Source organism: Camellia sinensis, chromosome 1 (genome assembly GCF_055761805.1).
Source record: "Camellia sinensis isolate YWXY chromosome 1, ASM5576180v1, whole genome shotgun sequence".
Taxonomy (NCBI): Eukaryota; Viridiplantae; Streptophyta; class Magnoliopsida; order Ericales; family Theaceae; genus Camellia; species Camellia sinensis.
Genome location: NC_138961.1, coordinates 228,610,207 through 228,630,884, shown reverse-complemented (window position 1 = coordinate 228,630,884; position 20,678 = coordinate 228,610,207). Strand labels below are relative to the sequence as shown.

The 20,678-nt window shown below is 33.0% G+C and overlaps 1 protein-coding gene across 1 annotated transcript; it reads right to left on the bottom strand.

Annotated features, from left to right (window-relative positions):
• Nucleotides 1-3,732: 3,732 nt before the first annotated feature.
• LOC114322406 (peptidase M50B-like protein) lies at nucleotides 3,733-15,859 on the bottom strand. Its single transcript, XM_028269707.2, has 10 exons — nucleotides 15,376-15,859; nucleotides 8,360-8,455; nucleotides 6,474-6,558; nucleotides 6,117-6,238; nucleotides 5,901-5,925; nucleotides 5,709-5,792; nucleotides 5,507-5,536; nucleotides 5,319-5,424; nucleotides 5,114-5,178; nucleotides 3,733-4,024 (listed from the first exon to the last, which is right to left on the bottom strand). Exons 1-9 carry the CDS (start codon nucleotides 15,463-15,465, stop codon nucleotides 5,115-5,117), a joined length of 702 nt encoding a protein of 233 aa, XP_028125508.1. The 5' UTR covers nucleotides 15,466-15,859; the 3' UTR covers nucleotides 3,733-4,024; nucleotide 5,114.
• Nucleotides 15,860-20,678: the final 4,819 nt, after the last annotated feature.

Sequence of the window (20,678 nt, the reverse complement as noted above, 5' to 3'; positions counted from 1 at the left end):
CTTTTGTATTAACTGAATTGTGGTTTTGACTCAATAGATTCCTTCATGCTTGTCCACTGTGCCTTTAATGACTCATTATGTCTTAATATCACACTGTAGTGGCACATAAGTTGATTGTTAGGTGGAGCAGTGTGGTTAATTGTTGGGCATATATGAATATGTTAATGTTTGTGGGTATCATTTCTGGAAACCCTCACGAGAATTTACTCATCCACTTGGGGTAACTTTGTGGTTTAAAGGCTTATTGCATATGCTAAATGCAACCGTTTTCCCACGAAAGAGGAAATAGCTAGATTTTGTTTAATTTTGTTTAATTTTTATTACTTGCTTGAGGACTAGCAAGTTGTAAGTTGGGGGATGTGATTAAGGCTGAATTGTACAACATTGAAGCCGTTAATTAAGATCTCTTAACTTTACTTGCTTGTCAAATTATATATTTTATGTCTGTTTAGTGTTAATCAGGTTGTACATAGTCGGAGCATAAAATGGGCAAAAATATAGAATTTGGAGAGAAAACAGCTTCCTGCACGTGCGTTGACTTTTCTTAGAAAATGGGCCCAATGTTTTAAACCTGTTTGAAAGATAACAAAAGTATAAATAGGCAAGAAGGAGACTAGATGAGGGTTCTGAAATTAATTCCAAGAAAAGAGAGGCTAGGATTTAGAGAAAAAAAAGGATTCTCAAGCTTTCAAGACAACTTCCATGGGGGCTTCCATCTCTCCCATCTCTTTCACCTCTTCCCACTCCTCCATGAGTGGCTAGGTTATTCTTTTCTAGAGTTTTGATGAAACCCTAGCCATGTAATAGGATTTTTCATATGCTCTGATTGTGATTCGGTTTGAATCAATGTATGGATGTTTTAGAAGTTTATAATAATTATTCTTTTCATCTCTTCAAGTATTTTACTCTCTGTGATTGTTTAAATGCTTTCCATACATTAGTTTTCTTCGTGTTTGTGTTCAAAGTACGAGACGAGTCATGCTATGAGAGACGGATTGTGTTGCTACCGCAGTTTAGAGCAAACACCTCATGCTATTCGGGATGACTCGTGTCTGTACTTTGAATGCAACAACCCCCTTGATCAATATTTCAAACTTGTAGTTGTGAAATATTGGGTATTTCAAACCGGATTGCAATTGATAGCCAATGTTTAATCTCATTTATATGGTTAGTGGTGAATTTTTTGTCCTAAAATTTTTCTCAAAAATTAATATCTCAAACCCTAATTTTTAATTGTCAATTTAATTCCTTTTTAGTCATAAAATCTCTCAATCTTTTTAATCAAAATTAATTTAGGAATTGAGTGATTAAATTAGTCTAATTTTACAATTGTCCATGTGGATCGATACCTAGACTTGCCATTATTCTAAAAGAATTTGGTATAGTTTAGTATTTATTTTTGGTGCATCAAATTTCTAGCATTACTGTTACTATATTGGATTATGATGAATCTCATTTAGCTTAGCTATAGTTATTGTTACTTTATGTGTATGTGAAATTCTAATAATGACAAATAAACATGGTTTACATGTATATAATGTCAAAATGTGTCAATTGTAATGTTCTTACATGGTAAATGTTACTTTATGATCATTAATCATTAATTTTAATTTCAAAATTACATATGGATTTGGGTGATCATTGCACCCAAATTGAATAAACATATTAAGAAGGTATGTTAATGCATCTCCTGTAGCCTTATAAATGTTCGTGGACATGTACTTGCTAACAGTGGCATGTTTGCTTGTGGTTGCCTACTAGCCTTTGATTGCAATACGGATCTGTTATGTGAGGATCCCTGTCTCTTCCATGGGATGATGTGGGGAAATTTCCTCAGGTAGCAGTTGTGTACCAAACCCGACCCTATCCCCATCATCCCCAACAAAGCTGCTGCTGAATGGTTCCTATTCACATCACAGGCCACACAAAAAACCAACCCACAAAAATCCCAACCCAGATCAGTTGGTGTGCTCCTGACTTGACCCAGGCCCAGCAAGTGGAGGAGGCATAATCAGGGATCATGATGGCAAATGGATCAAAGGATACTGCAGACACATGGGCTCCATGTCAGGTATTGAAGCCGAACTCTGGGCCTTGAGGGATGGGCTTTGGATAGCTGGGCCTTGAGGGATGGGCTTTGGATGGGCTTTGATGCAAATCTCACAAACCTCACTGTGGAATTGGATGCAAAAATGTTGTTGGACCTATCCAGAATAGACAAATTGTCATGTGAGTAACATTAAGTGCCAATCAAAAGTTGTAATTGGTGGATTTGATTCCTTTGTTCTCCTGCTTCAGCTGTTAGCAATAAAGCTTTCTTGTCTTGTTTTGGACTGCCAGCTGGTGCTTTCCGGCATTATGTGACTTGTGGAAGATCTTTTGATTGATACCCGTGAGCTCCCTTTCTCAGATTATTTTGAAATCATTTTTTTGATAAAGTAAACATAGTTTGAAATGATGAGGGAATCTACAACATGAAATCCGACTTTGGTACTGTTATAAATGAAATGGACATGTAAGTTAGTGATATCTGGACTCTGCATTAATGATGATATATCTGCACTAAGATTTTCTATGAGATTACAAGGGAAACCATACAATATTTTCGAAACACTACGTGATCATGCTTCAAATCAATCATTCATTATTTAATTTTCATGTTATTCTCCCATTCTTAACATAAATTGTGGGTCTTATCCCTCTCCACTAATCAAAATTTTATGGAGCCTTACGTGTTCATACTCCAAAAGTATAATTAAAATAGTTTTTTCTTTTAATTTCAAAACATCTTATGAATGTGGATCAAATGTTAAATTTGTTAAAGTTAAAATACATTTCCCTATTTTGCAAATTACTTTAACTCAGAAAACTAGATGTCAATATAGATTTGATAGCGTAATAGTTGAAATCATAAATATTAATGCTATGTTTGGATCTAGGATTGTGAAGGAATTTGTGGAAGGAAGAGAAAAGGGAAGGGAATTGCGAAAAATTTAACTTTTATTTCATTCATTTTTCTTTCTGCTTTTCTTTTTCCTCCACAAATCTTTTACCAAATTCAATATCCATACATAGTCTAAAAATGCAATATTGTTATCCTGCTTATATTTTCATAATATCGAAGAACTTGATATAAAAAAATCCGAGTCTTTTCATGAATTTACAGATATGTACTATCCTTCCATTGCACATGGTAGAAGAGGGACGGTAGATTGTTTTCAATTAATTTATTTTTGTGTGGTTGTATGGCATGTTGAACTCTATTGTAGGTGTTTAGTGCATTTAATCAATCATAGCTCAGTTGCAGTTTTGCCTTGGGAGTAATTTGAAGTAACCAGTCCTAATGTAGTGTGCATTTGCTTGTCTATGTCAGCTAGTAGCGTACGCATTTCCTTCTTCTTTTTTTTTCTTCATATGATTGCTTGGGGTGTTCTCTCTCTTTCTACATCAATGTAATGGATATTGTTTCTATCTTTCCAGGCAGCTGAAATGCCAAGCCAGGTATCGCTGTCTTCAGTTGCAGCTCTTTTAAGCAACATCCGCTGTCATGGTATGTATTTGTTCTGCTAATCCCTCTCTCATTTACTGCTTCTGTTATGCCTTGAGAGCAATAGTATTTGTTATCTGCCATATAGGCCATTAGATTCAATTTACTACATTTAGTTGAGAAACCAACTTAAAAGGCTTAATTCAATTTACCATCGGGTTCATCAATTTTGGCAGGTGTGAAGATTTTAATGCAAAATACAATCAAAAACTTCTACTAGAGTGTTTAATAAAATTGAATACATCAATCAAGTTCTGCTATACAGTATAGTCATAAATCAGAAATGTGAAACCCAAGAAAGGGTTAAAAGAATGAAGCAATTGAATTTTTTATAGTGCAAATAAAACACACTAAACAATCTCAGATGAATCAGATAGTCTAGGTCTGGTATACAACTATCATGAAGGAAATAACAAGAAAAAATGAGCGCTAGTGCTCTCCATAATATGAAGAAGAATTCAAGTCTAGTCTGAGAACCTGCAATTAGATACAAAATTCGAAGTTAGGGTAAGATGAAATGCACTATTAAGTGAGAAATGTAAAAACAAGTTTCCAAAGCAAATTTTTTAACCCCATCAAATAAACAAACAAAAGATAGAAAAGAAAAAAAAATAAAAATGCAGGACAAAATATTCTGTACAATGAATGCTTCAAGTTTGTGTTTCTCCCTTTCTTATATCTGCTTTTTTCCTTTCTCTCTTCATCTTCTTATGTAACATATCAAAACTCTTGAAAATCAAGTGCTTATGTTAGTAATAATAACATAGTTGCAATAGTCACATGAGTCAAGGGTTTGCCTTATCAAAGAACATGATTTTAAATTATGGATCTTTCAATTCAATTTTAAGCAACTTCAAAATTTTTGGTCCATTTTGTCGACTGGATGGGCATTCCTAATAGATTCACAAGAATAGTAGACACACTCCTTTGCCAAGCTAAGAAGCACCAGGTTAACAATGGGGAAGTATTAAGCCCAGGGATCGTATTGTATCGTTTCTGAGAACAATTTATACCTCTATTATTGAACACTTACAATTGAACCCTTTAAGTGAGGCTGCTGGTGCCATTCCGGGATGCTCACAATCAGCTTGTGGCATTGTTTCCCCTCAATCACTTTAATAATGATTTTTGTTGCATCAAAATAGACATGTCTATAGGCCTAACTAAATTATATCACAATTCAAGTGTTAATTAATGGTTCAACAATTAATCCCAAATAGAATCACAGGAAACCATTGGTCATTGTTTTGGCATATCACAGAAATACCATTATCAACTGTGTTAACATGGCATTTAAATTATCTTACTTGGTATCTTTTTGTCAGAAATGTGATGAATTAGATACACTGCATATGTTTAATATATCCATTTAAGATTTCCACTAACACCATTCTATATTATAAATGCAGGCCTTCAAATGCCATGGATCCAATTGTGTTTTCAATAGGGGCAAAACTTATAGTACACTTGTGCAGGTTGTATAAGTCACCAATAGTATCTAAGTGCATGTTTTATTGCAATGTCATGACTTGTGATGTGGACTAACCATACAAAAAGGAAATGTACCTCAAGACAAGATGACAAGTCCAAGATATATGGCCCCGCCAAGAAATGCGAAAGAGATCATTCCCCTGAAAGTGGAGTCCACAAGTGAGAAAGTGATGAATACAACATATGCACGGAATCATGGAAACATTCACATCCAACACATCAAACAGAACATTTCTATAGTCAAACCACTCATGACCTTTTTGGTGATCAAGAAGCTCACCATATGACACCCCATGCAGCACCATTACAAGGACAGGGACAAAGTTCTGCAAACTTCTCAGCATCACTGGAGTTCACTCTTCGAGATATGAGATCATCATAAATATCTGCATAATTAGATTAGGTCATTGAGATTCATAACTCTGTTAGCATCTACTCTATTGACTAAGGAGGGATGATAGATTGTACCATAAACTGAAAACAAACTGTTCATTACACCTGCACAATTTACCGGATTAGATATAAGCAACACTCGCTATTCCATAAAGGAGATGAAAAATTGAAACTATGGGAAGAAAAATGAAAAAAAAAATGGAAGGGAAGGGAATCTATGCTCAGCACAAATGATAATAATGAATAACATGGTGTGGTAGAAGGGAAAAGCATATACCAATGAAGAGAATGGCATATCGAAGAATGCGAAGTTTTGTGTACTCTTGGAGAAGCCAAATTACAGCAATGAAAATAATAAATCCTGAGAAATTCAGTTTGAGAGTATCAATACTTTGACCATGGAAGCCATTGGATATCAAAGAATCATGTGATTATAAGAAGACTTTGTTGAGATTTTGAAAGTGCTCACCAATGCAAAGTCCTCGAAGGGTCCACTGTTTCAATGATAGGATAAAGAAAGTAAGATGGTATACAATTTAAACCCATGACAACATAGACATTCCACTATTTTCTTCACAAAAAATAAATAAATAAATAAATAAAATAAAAGGAAAAATATCGAATGATAATATGTGGCAACTGCAAATGGCATGAAGCACACAAATAGAAATTTATCTCCACTCACATTTTTAGCAACGAAGAGCACAACAATCAGAGCAACAATAAAACAACCAGCAGCAATTCTTGTGGTGAGAAGAGTTGTGGATGCAAGTATTAAAGCCATTCCCCAAAATGATGAACCAAGATCTGAATGCAAGAAGCAATTATAAAACTCTGATGCCACTAAAAGGAAGGTAATGCCAAAATCAAGATAACATAGACAAGAGGAAATATAAAATTGGAAGACCAGGTGGATTCAATTGAGTTAATAATTGTACTCCATTCTGATGGTTCCACAGATCCTGTGTGTTATAGTTTAGTTGCATAAATATAATAATGCATTCTACAGAGCAAAAGAAAATGGCAGGGAAGAGGCTATTACATCCAGCAGGCAGTATTAGCCAGTATATACCACCACGTGTTTGCGTCACCCCACCCTCGTTTGCATGAACCTTGATGCCCTCCACCTGCATATCAAGGTAGGTCAGAAATTCTGTTGTTGAGCATACAAAGAAAACATCCACCGAGTGACATGAAATATAGGCATGCTGTAGCGAACTAGACTCCTAACCAGTTTGCCTACAAATATAAAAATACTTAATACCGTCTGTACGGCAATATCATGAAACAATTATCAATAGAACATGTTTAAGTATGATATCATTTTGTTCAAAGACAGTAGCATGCAGGTAAAAACTGAAGCAAGAGTTTAATTACCAGTGCAGTGAATTTGAGTTACGAAGTTCTTTTTTCCTTTTCCCTTTATTTTTCTCCTTTACTCGGAAATACAGATGTGGTCATTGTTGGACTACATCACCAAAAGAGAAGGGATACTATGAATTGTTCCAGGAACATATGGGCCATAATGCTTTTCAGATATGTGCATCTGAGATGAACTTGTTATTTCTTACCGGAGGGAATCTCTGGTATCAACGCCGTTGAAGACTTGTATTTTATTTGTCAAAATAGGAGTTGCAAACAGTTTAATTATCATTCTTCTCTCTTTTGCAATGCTGGTAATGCCATTTAACATATCAGATGTCTGGGCGCCCGGCAGATCCCAAGATGGGAGATTCAAGAAGATTAATTACTAATTTATTAAGATTTCAAGTTTGATGATTTGGAATTTTAAAACTATTAAAGTTCACCTCAATGTGAAATATCCATCAAAGTGATATTTTATGGCAGAAGAGTTCCCTGTGTTTCAGGTAACCATGCAAGCCACAGAAAAATTCAACTCTTTTTCAAGCAAGAGCACATTTAATTTAATCAAGGCTTAAATTTAGTGATGGGATCCTTGAATCTGCTTTCTCATTGAAGTCCCAACCATCCATACTTTAGTCACATTAAATAAGCATATGCTGCATTATATATTCAAAGAAAAAATCAACCTGTTTGAAGTTGCTTTGGAAGCTTCAAATTTCAGCATAACTACTTTTAAGGGCAATCAAACCCCATAAAAAAGAAAAAAAGCAAAAAAAAAAAAAGGTTCAAATGAAAGAACAAATATGTCTAGATTAATGTGGTTTAGTCTGCTAACATTCAGGGAGGAGGTAGGTGCCATGGACAGTCTCTAAGTAGCATATTTACAGAAAGTTTCTCTCAACTTACCTTTTTCTTTTGGGTTGGATCTCAGCCTAGCTCACCTCTTTCAAAACCCATAGATGAAAGTACCACATATGACAATGAATATCTACAACAGAAACATGCACAAACTTGGTCTATAATACTGAAAATACCCAAGCCAACCCATTGATATATCTTTGACTCGTAAATCATGCTACTAAGTTCTAATTTATTATCTTTTTTGGTACTGAGGACAAGGCATTTGTCCCATCATTAGGGCTTTCAGTTATATATACAAGTGTGGGTGATGGCCACTGGCCTTCGGTTCTAAATCAACTATGATTTAACCAACTGAAAGTACTAACAAGCTGAACAAAAATAGCTCTCTCACCTAATAAAACTCCGCCAATATTACTAGTCCCATTTAACCAAAGTATACATGAATGATAACAAATTTTACATACCTACCAACTTTGTTTTTTAGTTAATTCACATTTATAGGTAAATGCAGTTAACTGGTTTCATTAGAAAAATCAGCCATCTGAGCTCCTACTTGGATTGCAATTCAATAATAACTACAACCCAGACAATGAATTCAACAAGCTTTACAAAATATAGAAGTCCCTGCTAATTTCTTCAGCAATATGAAAAAGAAAATGAATCCTCTACATAAAAAATACAACAGAAGATATATATTCTTACCTGACCACATGTGAGCTTACAAGCAATTGCATGGCTTGCCTCATGAAGAAATACAGTGATGAGCTTAAAAGGCGTCAGTACGAAGGTCCTCCATAGCTGTTTGATCAGGAAAAATAGATAACACAAATCATTGGAAAAAAAAAAATCAATAAAGGCCAATACTCCCTCCGTCCCTATTTATTTGTCCACTATAGAAAATCCAACTTACTAAGGAGACATGCAATCATTATATTTTAATTCAAATTTTGAAATTTTTTCTCACCATTACCCTTCTTTTTGAATTTTAAAATGTGTTAATAATAATTTATAAGGGGCAATTTTGGAAATCTAACAAAATTTAACATCCCAAAATAGAAAGTGGACAAACATTTTGGGACGGACTAAAATAGAAAAGTGGGCAAATAAAATGGGACGGAGGGAGTACTATTTTATTATTGTGGATTAAATTTAGCATTTATTTCAAATTGCATGTGTTAAACTCTAGTGAAATTTAGATCTTGTCTAACTGTGTGATGTCAAGCATGAACTCTATTTCATGGTTTGTTATATAGGACAATGCCTTTTTATTATTATTTAAGTATATAGGACGATACCCACATTGATCTACATTATATAATATCTCAATTTTTGCATCCCCCTTGTCATTCTAGTGTCTTTTACTACAACCATAGTACAGGACCTAATAGATTCAGTCAAAATTACTCTCGTCTTTTGCTTCCCGTAACTTCTTATAGATTACAATCACATTAATTTCTATTTTAGCATGACCTGCCTTCCTGCTCATTCATTTCAGCACATTCTATCACCTATACTCATTTGATGAGCATATTGTCGATATGCAACATTTACATTATAAAAAAAAACATGGAAACAATTTCAGAATTCTCAACTATTTATTTAACCATATAGTTTTCAACTTTTACACCACAAAAACAATAATTATCACAAATCCTTCATTGGAAAACCTTTTAAGATAATGAAATAAATGATATACAGGAAGGAGATTAGCATGAAAAAACATTTATGATGTCACACATTTTACATTAAAACTATGTAGCAAGGTCATTTATGAACAGCAGCCTTGTTTCTGTCAAACATCATGTCACACACATGCATTTGAAAGTCATAAGCACGTGTCCAACAGCACCCTGTCTGAAGTTTTTGGGGGGTATCATACACATTGAGAGGATGTCAACCATGTAGGAAAGACTCTTTAATATGAAGAAGATTACATTGTAAAAGAGGAACACATACAAGTATGTGTGTGTTTGTTTATGCAACAATATAGTAGAATAAGCATATCGGATCCCATTGTGCATCTGTATTTGTTAATCTTTGTCTTCCAAGTTTTGCGATGCTTAATATACAAACTTAAATCAATTAATGAATATTATATGCTCTTTGATAGATTATAAGTATATAGATGATCATACATATTTCTATATGCCCATGTTCTTGCCTGGTGCATGTTCTAATTTTTCAGGATTTGCCTTAGGTGTATCTGTTCCACGTCCCATTTCCTTGTCTATAGTACATATTTCATAGAGAAAAAGAAACAAGGTGTTTACGCTATAGAGTGATGTTTGTTAAACGAACATGTTAGTAATTGGTTATTGAAAATGGAGGCATTGTAATATTCAATAGATTTCCATCTAGATTTGGACATCTTTCAAGCAACAGCTTGTGTCTACTTAAATTGTAATAATTGGAGGATCATCATCAGGCATAGGAGAGATGGTTCTCAGTTCTCACTTAATGGTGTCAGAATATATTTCTGCAATTGGGCTTATGTTGATTGTGCGCTTTTTGGTTTGTGAAAAACAGGTCGAATATATACCATATTATGGACATAAGGTTGAGCCCAATAAAAACGATGTTACTTAACATAACAGTTATTGGATCATGGTACACCTTAGTCCTGTGGTTTTAGTGCTTGTTGGTATTTTGAGGTGTGGTAGCGAAAGTGTAGGCCAATTTTCCTAATTCATTAGAGTAACTAATGAGAAGGTTTTTCTCTATAAATAGGTAGGTACCATTTCCTCGCTATATACACTAAAAACCCTATTCTTATATTGTTTAAGAGAATAATAAAGAAGTATACCTAAATGCTACCATAATTAATGTGATGCACGTGTTTTTGTTCTTGGCATGATCCATATATGTCTATCATTTGATATCATAGCACCCATACTAGGGCAAGAACCTTGATTAATTTAAAAAAATTGATGTATATTGGAAAAGAGAGTTTTCTAAATTCACCCAAAACGTTATTGATGTTATTTTGTAAATCAGTGAGAATATGTTTCTGATGTTTAATTGCATAAGATGATTGAATTTTATGAGATTTGGATCAATTTGTAAATTTAGTGTTTAGGCACAATAACATAAAATATACCGGTCAAATTTTCATCTTTTCATTGTCAAATCAACAACCAAGAAACCACCTAATATGGTCAAAATCATGTCTTGAATAAATATCTTAAAGAAATTGATGTAGGACGAATAGGGACAACGCTGTAAGAGCTGTTCTGGGGTAGTGAAAGTACCCGTGAACAGTGTTTGGGCAGTTGAAGTGCAGAAAATAAAGAGGGAAAGAAAGAGAAGAAGAAGATAAGTTTAGAAATCACCCCTAGAATTCCTTAGGCATCACACCTAGGGTTTAATTGCATCACACAATCCATAAAGAAGCTCTAAAAGCTCTAAAATTCTCTAAAATATCAAGTCCATTCAATTAAAAGCATTACATGGCTTTATATAGAATTAAGAGACTTCCTAAACTAACTATAACCAAAAAATGAAACTACTATAATATCTTTGACATCTAAAACTAATTTAAGACTAAATAAGAAACATAAATAAAACCTAAATAAATAACTTGACCCATAAGACAACCCATGGGTGACCCCTACAACCCATGACAGTCATAAAGAAAATTACCAAAATACTTTTGACCTAAAAATCCTACAAATCATAAAAATAATCATAAAATAATACTTTAATAATACTAGAAACATAATTATATAAAATTCCTATCAGTTTCTCTATGAAATCATGTCAATGTCTAACTATCATTGTTTCTTTGAATTTAGCATTCCTTGAGCTTCTTATACTCTACATCATTCTCCCTTAGTTGGAAAAAACTCGACCTCGAGTTTTGAGTGTTGGAGTATAAGAATCCACAAGCTTTGAAATTGCATCCATGTCTTCACATTAAAATTTTCAAGTTGACACCGCATTTTCTTCGTCGGAGATTGCAAAAAAAAATAATGAAAGACGATCTTTTCAATCATGTCACTAAACTTTTCTAGTATAACAAAATCAATTGGCATAGAAATCAAATCTTTGAATTCATCGAAATCAATTTTCATAAGGCTTTCTTCGATATTCCCAATTTCGATCCTTTTCGTTTTAGCCTCTTTTCCTAGCACAATGTCATCTTTTGATTCACCATTGACCACTTCATTGATTATGATTGGAGCAGATTCACTAGGTGATTTCGTAGGCACTGCATCGAAGACCTCAGGTTGCAATATCATGACCTTTAAAGGCATAATAAGTTCTGGAACAGCAGCAGCAGGATGCATTAATTCTTCACTCCTTACAGCTTGTGTGACATCCAAGTCTTCTATTTGGACCTCATCCTCTTCTCGAGTAATAATTAAATCTCCTTGAGTTGCTTTTGAATCATCAATAAGATTATTTTTTCCTTTATAATCTGATTGTTTACAACCTTCTGTTGGGCTGCTCGTCTTTCCAAAGAATTAAACTGAACTTGAAAACTATCTAACTGCTCTACAATTTTTAAAAGAATTTGATCTCTTTGGTTTTCAGAAAATATTCCCCTTCCAAGAGATCTTCTAGGATGCGTATACATGTTTGTGAACATCCGCAAAACAATAGTATCTTTCGCTCTAATACCAAACTTGATGAAGGACGAACAGGGACAACACTGTAAGGGCTGTTCTGGGGCAGTGAAAGTACCCATGAACAGCGTTTGGGCAGTTAAAGTGCAGAAAATAAAGAGGGAAAGAAGGAGAAGAAGAAGCTAAGTCTAAGAATCAATCCTAGAGTTCCTTAGGCATCACACCTAGGTTTGATTGCATCACACAATACATAAAGAAGCTTTAAAAGCTCTAAAATTCTCTAAAATATCAAGTCCATTCAATTAAAAGCATTACATGACTTTATATAGACTTAGGAAACTTCCTAAACAAACTATAACCCAAAAATGAAACTATTATAATATCTTTAACATCTAAAACTAATTTAACACAAAATAAGAAACATAAATAAAACCTAATTAAATAACTTGACCTACAAGACGATCCATGGGCGGCCCCTACGACCCATGACAACAATAATGAAAATTACCAAAATACTCTTAACCAAAAAATCCTACAAATCATAAAAATAATCATAAAATAATACTTTAATAATACTAAAAACATAATTATATAAAATTCCTATCAGTTTCTCTATGAAATCATGTTGATATCTAAATATCATTATTTCTTTAAATTTAACCTTCCTTGAGCTTCTTGTACTCTACATAAGAAATTTTTACAAATTTGTCAAAATGATGGGCTTTCAAGGAAAACCTATAATCTGACCCAAATACCTTGTTTATCAGACCCATGGGAGATAGGTGACATCCCTTGCCTTACCTAGACACCTTCCCCACATGCAAACTCCGTGACTGCAGCGTGTGTAACCACATGTTCAATCATTTTTTTTTTTGTGCATCATGCTTTATGCCGGCAGACCCCATGCATCATGTACAGTCCGTATATTCATAATTTTTAGGATCTTTTTGCCAGTGGTTCTTGAAATTTTTGGAAATTTATACATATTTTGTCCAATTTATTGTGCAAATTTTCATGCTATAAATTTACTGTTTCACATATCTATTTGTGATTGAAATAATTAGCTAATGGGCATCAAGACCATCCCTAAAGTGGGTGGTAGCCACCAAAGAGGACCATTCATAGAAATTCATTTATTTTCTCGTTCAAAGTTCTATAGGCTATAATAATGGAGGGATAGGGTTTGCATTTTTGGGTTTTTATGTTCAATCACCAACCCAAGTTGGGTTATTTTGCCTAGTAATTCAAAGATGGCATTGGGGTGATTGATACAGATATGTTGATTTCGAGGGCTCATTTTGCCCAAAGGTGATAAGTCTATCAAAAGCTTGTGTAGTCCTCATTAATTAGCTTCACGAAAAAGTTTTTATAGAGAGGTCATTAGTGTGTTATATCCTCTTCCCAAATGGGAGATTTAATGATGTACGAAGGACTCTCGCCGGAAATAAATCTAATCAAAAATTTTTCGCATGTTGATTGGATTAGAAGACTTGAGCATCCATATTGTTGCATGCATTATGATTGGATAATAAAGAAAACTTATTATTTCATATTTCTTCCACAATTTTTTGGATGCATCTGCTCTTATTAGTCAAATTTCTACTACTGAAAGTTTGACTAGGGATAATTACAGGAAATGGAAACAAAATATTGAAATAGCATTGATTTGTTGAACCTGGACATAGCCCTAGAAGAACCTCCAAAATCCACTAACATAGTACTCTAGCCCAAATTAGTACTTTCAGCACATCGTGTATTTACTTTGTTGCGCCATGGCTTCTATAGCTGTGCCTAAAACCTCTTGTGATAATTGCAATGCATGTGTTCTAGCTCTTAGCATTATTCATATATGTCTATCAAATGGTTCCAAGCTTTCAATGTAATAACATCAACAGAGAAAACTAGCCTTAAAAGTACAAGTATTAGGTTTACTTTGCCCCCATTAGACTTACAGAGAGTCCCACAAGCAAATCACATTTCCAACATTGATAAAAATCCTGGACTCTATAAGTAGGAGCTCGTTGTGCCGTTTGTGCATTTTAACTTGTGGATGGAGCGTGGTTGTGGAGTGAGATTTTTAGTGTGATTGTGTGCAGTTTTGAAATTCCAATTAAAACTTCCATACATCGTTGCAAATGCTCCCCGCCTCATTTTTTTCTTAAATCAGAACTCTTACTCGCTTCCATTGAACACACAACATTATTTGATTCCATTTAGTGGGATTACCAAATTTAGGAGTTGTTTGGAATGACCTAAATAAGTGCATTTTTTGTCTTTTTACGAAAAGATGTGCAGAAAAGTAGAGAGATGATGTGATGAAAAAAAGATAAAAAAGATAAAAAGTGTGTTGTTTAGTATAGCCAAACTTGGCCTTAGTATCAAACTTCTTGGAATCTAATTCTCCTTCTGAACCCAAAATTTACATGCCAAGATGACAAACAATTTAATCAACATATATATCTATACTATTTTATAAAGCACAGAACTTATGTCACGCATTTTTTGATACCCAAATTGCCCCTATGTAAATGCTCAAGTTTCTAATTCCATTTTTTTTTTTTTTTTTTTTTTGCCCTTTTTTTCTTCTCCATCTACATATAAATTTCTCCTAGATGAGGGTTACAATTTTCTCCACAATCTTCTCCATCGCATGTGCTCAACTTCTAGTGTATACAATGATGAATCTAGGGGGGTTGGGGGCAGCAGCACCCCAAAAATTTTAAAAATATCATATATTATACTAAAATTTTTTAAATAATTTAAAATTATAAGAGTTCGCACACTGAAATTTTTTTTAGATAATTTCAAAATTATATATAGCCCAAATTTTTTAAACTATAGAGTAGCCCCCAAAGTCTGGATCCGTCCCTGAGTGTGTGTATATATATATATATATATGTACCAAAAAACAAGAAAAGTGTCTAAATTTATAGTCACCCCAAAAACTAAAGCAAATTACATTAGACAATTGAAAAAAGAGGAAAGATTGAAAGCACAGGGATGGAAGCCAAGCTCTGAAGGTGGATCTAAAGCAATCAAACAAACAAGCAAGCAAGCAAGCAAACAAGCACATAGAGAGAGAGGTACCGAGAAATAATGAATAAGAAATAAAGAAAAGGAAGACATAGAAGAAGAAGGAAGAGAAAAAAGTACCGCGAAAATGACAACGGTGAAGATAGCGATAGTAATAAGGAAGATCTTTTGATCTTTATCGCAACAGCCTTTCAGCGCCCAGTTCGGCATTTGTCTTCTCTGCCGAATTGATAACCCAAAAAAACAGAAGATCGAGAGGAGGGATAAGATGCAGATGCAGATGCAGATGCAAAAGCAGAACAAGTCTTCTAATGTCGAGTTGGAATGTCTGAAGAAGTTTAGAGAAAGAAAGTCGAGATTCAAATCAAAGTTTAGAAAGAGAGAGAGAGAGAGTCTCTGTTGGTTAGATGCCCAAATTTCGAATAGGCGATTTGCGTGTTAGAGGAGGAGAGAATTGAAATTGGAGAGGAGTTGTTGGCAGCCGTTCCAGAAGTTGGCCTAGCTCCTACCAAAGTCTTTGTCGTTTACTGTGTGGACTTTGTCCATTGTCATGAAATATTCAATATTTGCCTGCCTGCCCTGCCCTGCCCTGCCCCTATTTATTTATTTATTTTTATTACATCGTATGTCGAAAACTAGAGAAAAGGTCGTTGACGTCGGAAAGGTTGTCAACGACGAAAACCGGCGACGGGATGTTAGATCATCCGCATTAGTTTGATCAAAATAATAAAAAGTTAAAATATAATTAATAAATCAACAAATTCTTTCTCCATCCGTCTTAACAAATTTTTTCTAAATTAACATTTTATTCAATTTGTTATAATACATCAACAATTTTTCTAAATTAACGTTTTATTCAATTTGTTATAATATATCAACAACTTTGTTGAAGCACTGTTCATTCATTATATAATTTTTTATTATATTTTTTAGAGTAAAATTTGGTCAAAATCTTTAAATCGGTCGTCCACCCGGATGTTTTTCCAGATATTCCACTGGATGTCCCGTAAGTACTTGTAGCAGAAGAAGAAAAAATGTCGAAAATTAGTCGAACCGGTCAATCGACCGGTCAACGGCAATTTTTTTTTTTTTTCATTTTTTAAGAATTGTTTGGGTGGCACCTCATCAATTTAATAAAAAAGGAAAGAATAAAAAATACAATAACAAAATAATGTTTTAATAAAATTAAGTTAGAATAGAAAGTTTGATGCAGTGGATGACTTGCTAAGATAGCAAAATAGGTTTTTCAGTTTTAATTTGACTAAAAATTTAAAGAGACTGATATTGATGCTCTTATTGAGGTAGACTAATGTGTGATATTTAACATATAGAATGTTTGAATGAATGACGTGTATTATATTTCAATAGATTGGTAGTTTGATAAATTTCAACCGATAAAAAAATAAATTTGATAAATTTTAAAAGACAAACAAATTGAGTGATTTCAAGAGATAGACAGATAAGTTAATTTTCACTGATAACTGTGTTTTTTTGGACAAATTATGTCTTTTTAGCCCAAAAATATTATAGTTTGAGCCTAATGACACAAAAGATAAAGAAATGAACGTATGGCTTAAGTGTCAAAAAATTAACACATGGGTCCGCCCCATATTTTACGTGGTATACTTGTTGTTTATTATTTTTTGTCCTATATATTACATAAAAGCAACCAATAAGATTGGAAGAATACACAATCTAGTTGAAATTTTTGAAAGATAGGATAATTCCTCCTAAGTGCCAAAACAAAAATACATCATCAAAAAACCTATTAATTCACAATAACTAAAAAGGCAACAAATTTTTTTTTTTTTTCCTTTTTTTCTTCTTCTTTTTTATCAACAACAAATCCTAAGCTTAACCCAACCAATATACCAATGCAGTTCATCCAATCTTATAAATTGATTTTTTTTTTTTTTTTTTAGATTAGACTTCTCTCAAATCAAATTGTTCATGCTCGTGGGCCCATTACATGTCTCGTTTTAATCATTCGAATTAATTATTTTGTAGCACTCTCCATATATATCATCTATCGATTTGATAATTATAATTTTATTTTCTTTGTTTACCAAAAATGAATTACAAGTATATTTGTTAAAATAAACTATATATATTTAAAATTGTGAAGTACCAATAAATCTTAAAATGTGATATTGTGAACTGTTTAATACTTCATTTTTTTCTTATGAACCTAAAGGTTTCATTAAATTGAAAATTATATAAAAGGATAGTCACTTCTACGTTTGCGTTTAATTTTTTAGGGATAAAAGCAAATTTCTTCAAATGTGAAATTACACATTTAGGCAATTTACACATTTTGGATTTTTTCCTCCCAAAACAAATCTCACAATACAAATAAAAACATAACACTCCAATGCAACACACTAAAAACCTCATTAGTGTATTTTTCCAAACGTAACAACGTAACACTCTAATGTAGCATACTCCAATGTAACACATGAAAAAACTTCTTAATGTAATTTTTTCAAACATAACACTCCAATTAATATAATTTCAAACGTAACACTCAAATGTAACATACATAAAAACATTAAAAAACTAGTTAGTATACTTTTTTCCAAATGCAAGACTCACAGTTTGAAATTATATATTTATCCAAAGCTTACTAATGAATTTTTGTACTCCTTTTGAAATGGTTTGAAGGATCTCACACTCTTTTGGAATAGTTTGAAGAATCTCCACATCCTTTTTTTTGAGTGTTACATTGGAATATTATGTTTGGAAAAAGTATACTAAAGTTTTTTTTTTTTAATTACATTGGAGTGTTACATTAAGGAATTTTTTTTAAGTGTTACACTTGAAAAAAGTATAATAATGAGTTTTTTTGAAGTGTTATATTGGAGTGTTATGTTTGAATGTTACATTGCAGTGTTATAGATTGAAATTATATATTTACTCAAAACTTACTAAGGAATTTTGTACTCCTTTTGAAATATTTTCAAAATCGTACATCTTTTTGGAATGTTTGAAAAATTTCATATTTCTAGTCATTTCAATTAAAAAAGATTCTCACATAAAAATTTATCCCAAAATTTGATTCTCATAAGTTATGTATCTTATATTTTTAAACATAATATAAATAAATATAACTGTAAATTTAATTTTCAAATAATATATTAATCTATCTTTCCAAAATCAATGAGACTAATTGATTTATAGGAGAAATCTTGGAACTAATCGGATTACTATTCCTCAAGATGAGATTTATAAATAAATTTTATTTTTTAAAATATATATAAAATTAATTTTTTATAATTTTCATATTAATTTAACATTTTTCATTAAAACAAAATTCATGTAAACTCCATGAATCCAAACAATTTTTTCACATTCAGGTGAAGCCACACCTTTGTGCTCTTTCTCAAACCTTAAAATCTAAAGTGGGACCAAACTGGACAAGTCATCAATTAGAATAGTTAATGAAACAAATGCAGATGACCTTTTTAAGCAATAAATAAATAAAAAATAGTAGGGTAAGGTTAGAAATGAGTTTCAATTTATAGCTCAAAAATATAGAGGCTCGAGTGACCCGAGTCTCAAAATGACGTCGTTTTAGATTTTTTTTTTCTCCCTCTTTTCTCTTTGAAGCTGAGGTGAAGATGAAGAAGATGGAGAAGAAGAAGAGAGGAGAGAGAGAACATCAATCAACTCAGATCATCATTATCAACCGAGAGAGAACATCAACATCAAACAACATCATCATCATCATCACACATCATCATCAACATCAAACAACAACACATCATCATCATCACACATCATCATCAACATCAAACAACAACACATCATCATCATCACACATCATCATCAACAACAGTTTTGGCACTTATACACACACACAGAGATCACTTCTGCTTCTTCTTCTTCTTCTTCTCTATACACACAAATTTATACAGAGAGAGAGAGAGAGGTATATAGATCTGTGTATATACACACAGATTTATCTGTGCATACACACATATGATTGTGGCGCCGGTGATGGGTCGAGCGCCCTCTCTGTCTCTATAAATCCTCTCTCTTCTCTCTCTTTCTTTTCTTTCTCTCTCATTCTCTTTCTTTTGTTCTCTCTTCCTCTCTCCCTATTTCAGAGATTAAGAGTGAAAAAAAAAATGCCTAAAATGACGTCGTTTGGACAATCGAGTCATTCGGGCCAAAACCATTTCGAGCTACCAAGTATTATTCATTAAAAATATTAGATTTTTTAATAAATAAATGATCAAATATTTCACATGAGTGTAAGGAATATAAGATATTCAATCATTTATTTAGTAAAAAATTCAAAACTTATAACATTTTTCAAAAAAAAAAAACAAAAACAAAAAAAGAAACAATGGTATATGATTTTAGCAATGCTGTCGGTGTTGTAGTAATAGCCAACCACGATTTGCCATGTTAGCCACAACAACAACCAATAGAAAGACGGTCAATGATCCCAATATGTGCCACGTCATCAGATGTAGTTTCCACCGCACGATGCGTTTTGTTGTGGATCCGTTTGCGTGGTTTGACCTTCAAATCTCACTTGATCAACCATAATTTTACGCACAGTATTATTTGGGCGGACTCAATTCCAACTAAGGGTGCAATTCGGGCGGGCTCAACTTGAGCAACTCGAGTTTAGTTTGAATTTTTTTAAGCCTTGGGCAACTATATCTTGTAATCTGGACGGGCTTGGGCAGATTTTTGATGCCCAAATTGCAATTCGGGTCGGGTTTGGGCAGAACCAATGGCCAACCCGAGCAATCCGAACACGAATTTAATTTAATATATTATATAAATTATAATATATAATATATATATATAATTTAATAAATTATATAATATATATAAATAAAGTAAAAGAGTTAGTCTTAATTTTTATTTTTTATTTATTTTTTGGTTAGTCTTCTATTAAGTAAAATAGTTAGTCTTAATTTTTATTTTTTATTTTTTTTTGGTTAGTCTTCTACCATTAAATTAGCATCTTTTATGTCTACCCTTAGATCTACCTACAGGTTTCTGGACTCGGACAATTCGGGCAATTCGGGCTAACCTGAGTTCAAAATACAAAGCTTGGGCCGGGCTTGGGTAGCAATGCTCGGGTTCATGGTCGGGCTTGGGCACTGTCAAATACAATTCGGGTCGGGCTTGGACAGACCCCCAACCCGACCGAACCCGCCCGAGTTGCACCCCTAATTCCAACCATTCGAGTTTAGTCTCATTTTTTTTTTTAAAGATTTAAGTAAGATATTTCTAAATTTCATATGAATTTGGATAAAAAAATTTAAAAATGTGAATTAAATTTAGATATCAAACAGCTCGAATAATTCAAAATTCAAATTATATAGATTGATATATAAAAATATTAAATATACATAAATTATTAGTTATTATATAATATTAAAATAATTTAGATTATTAAATCA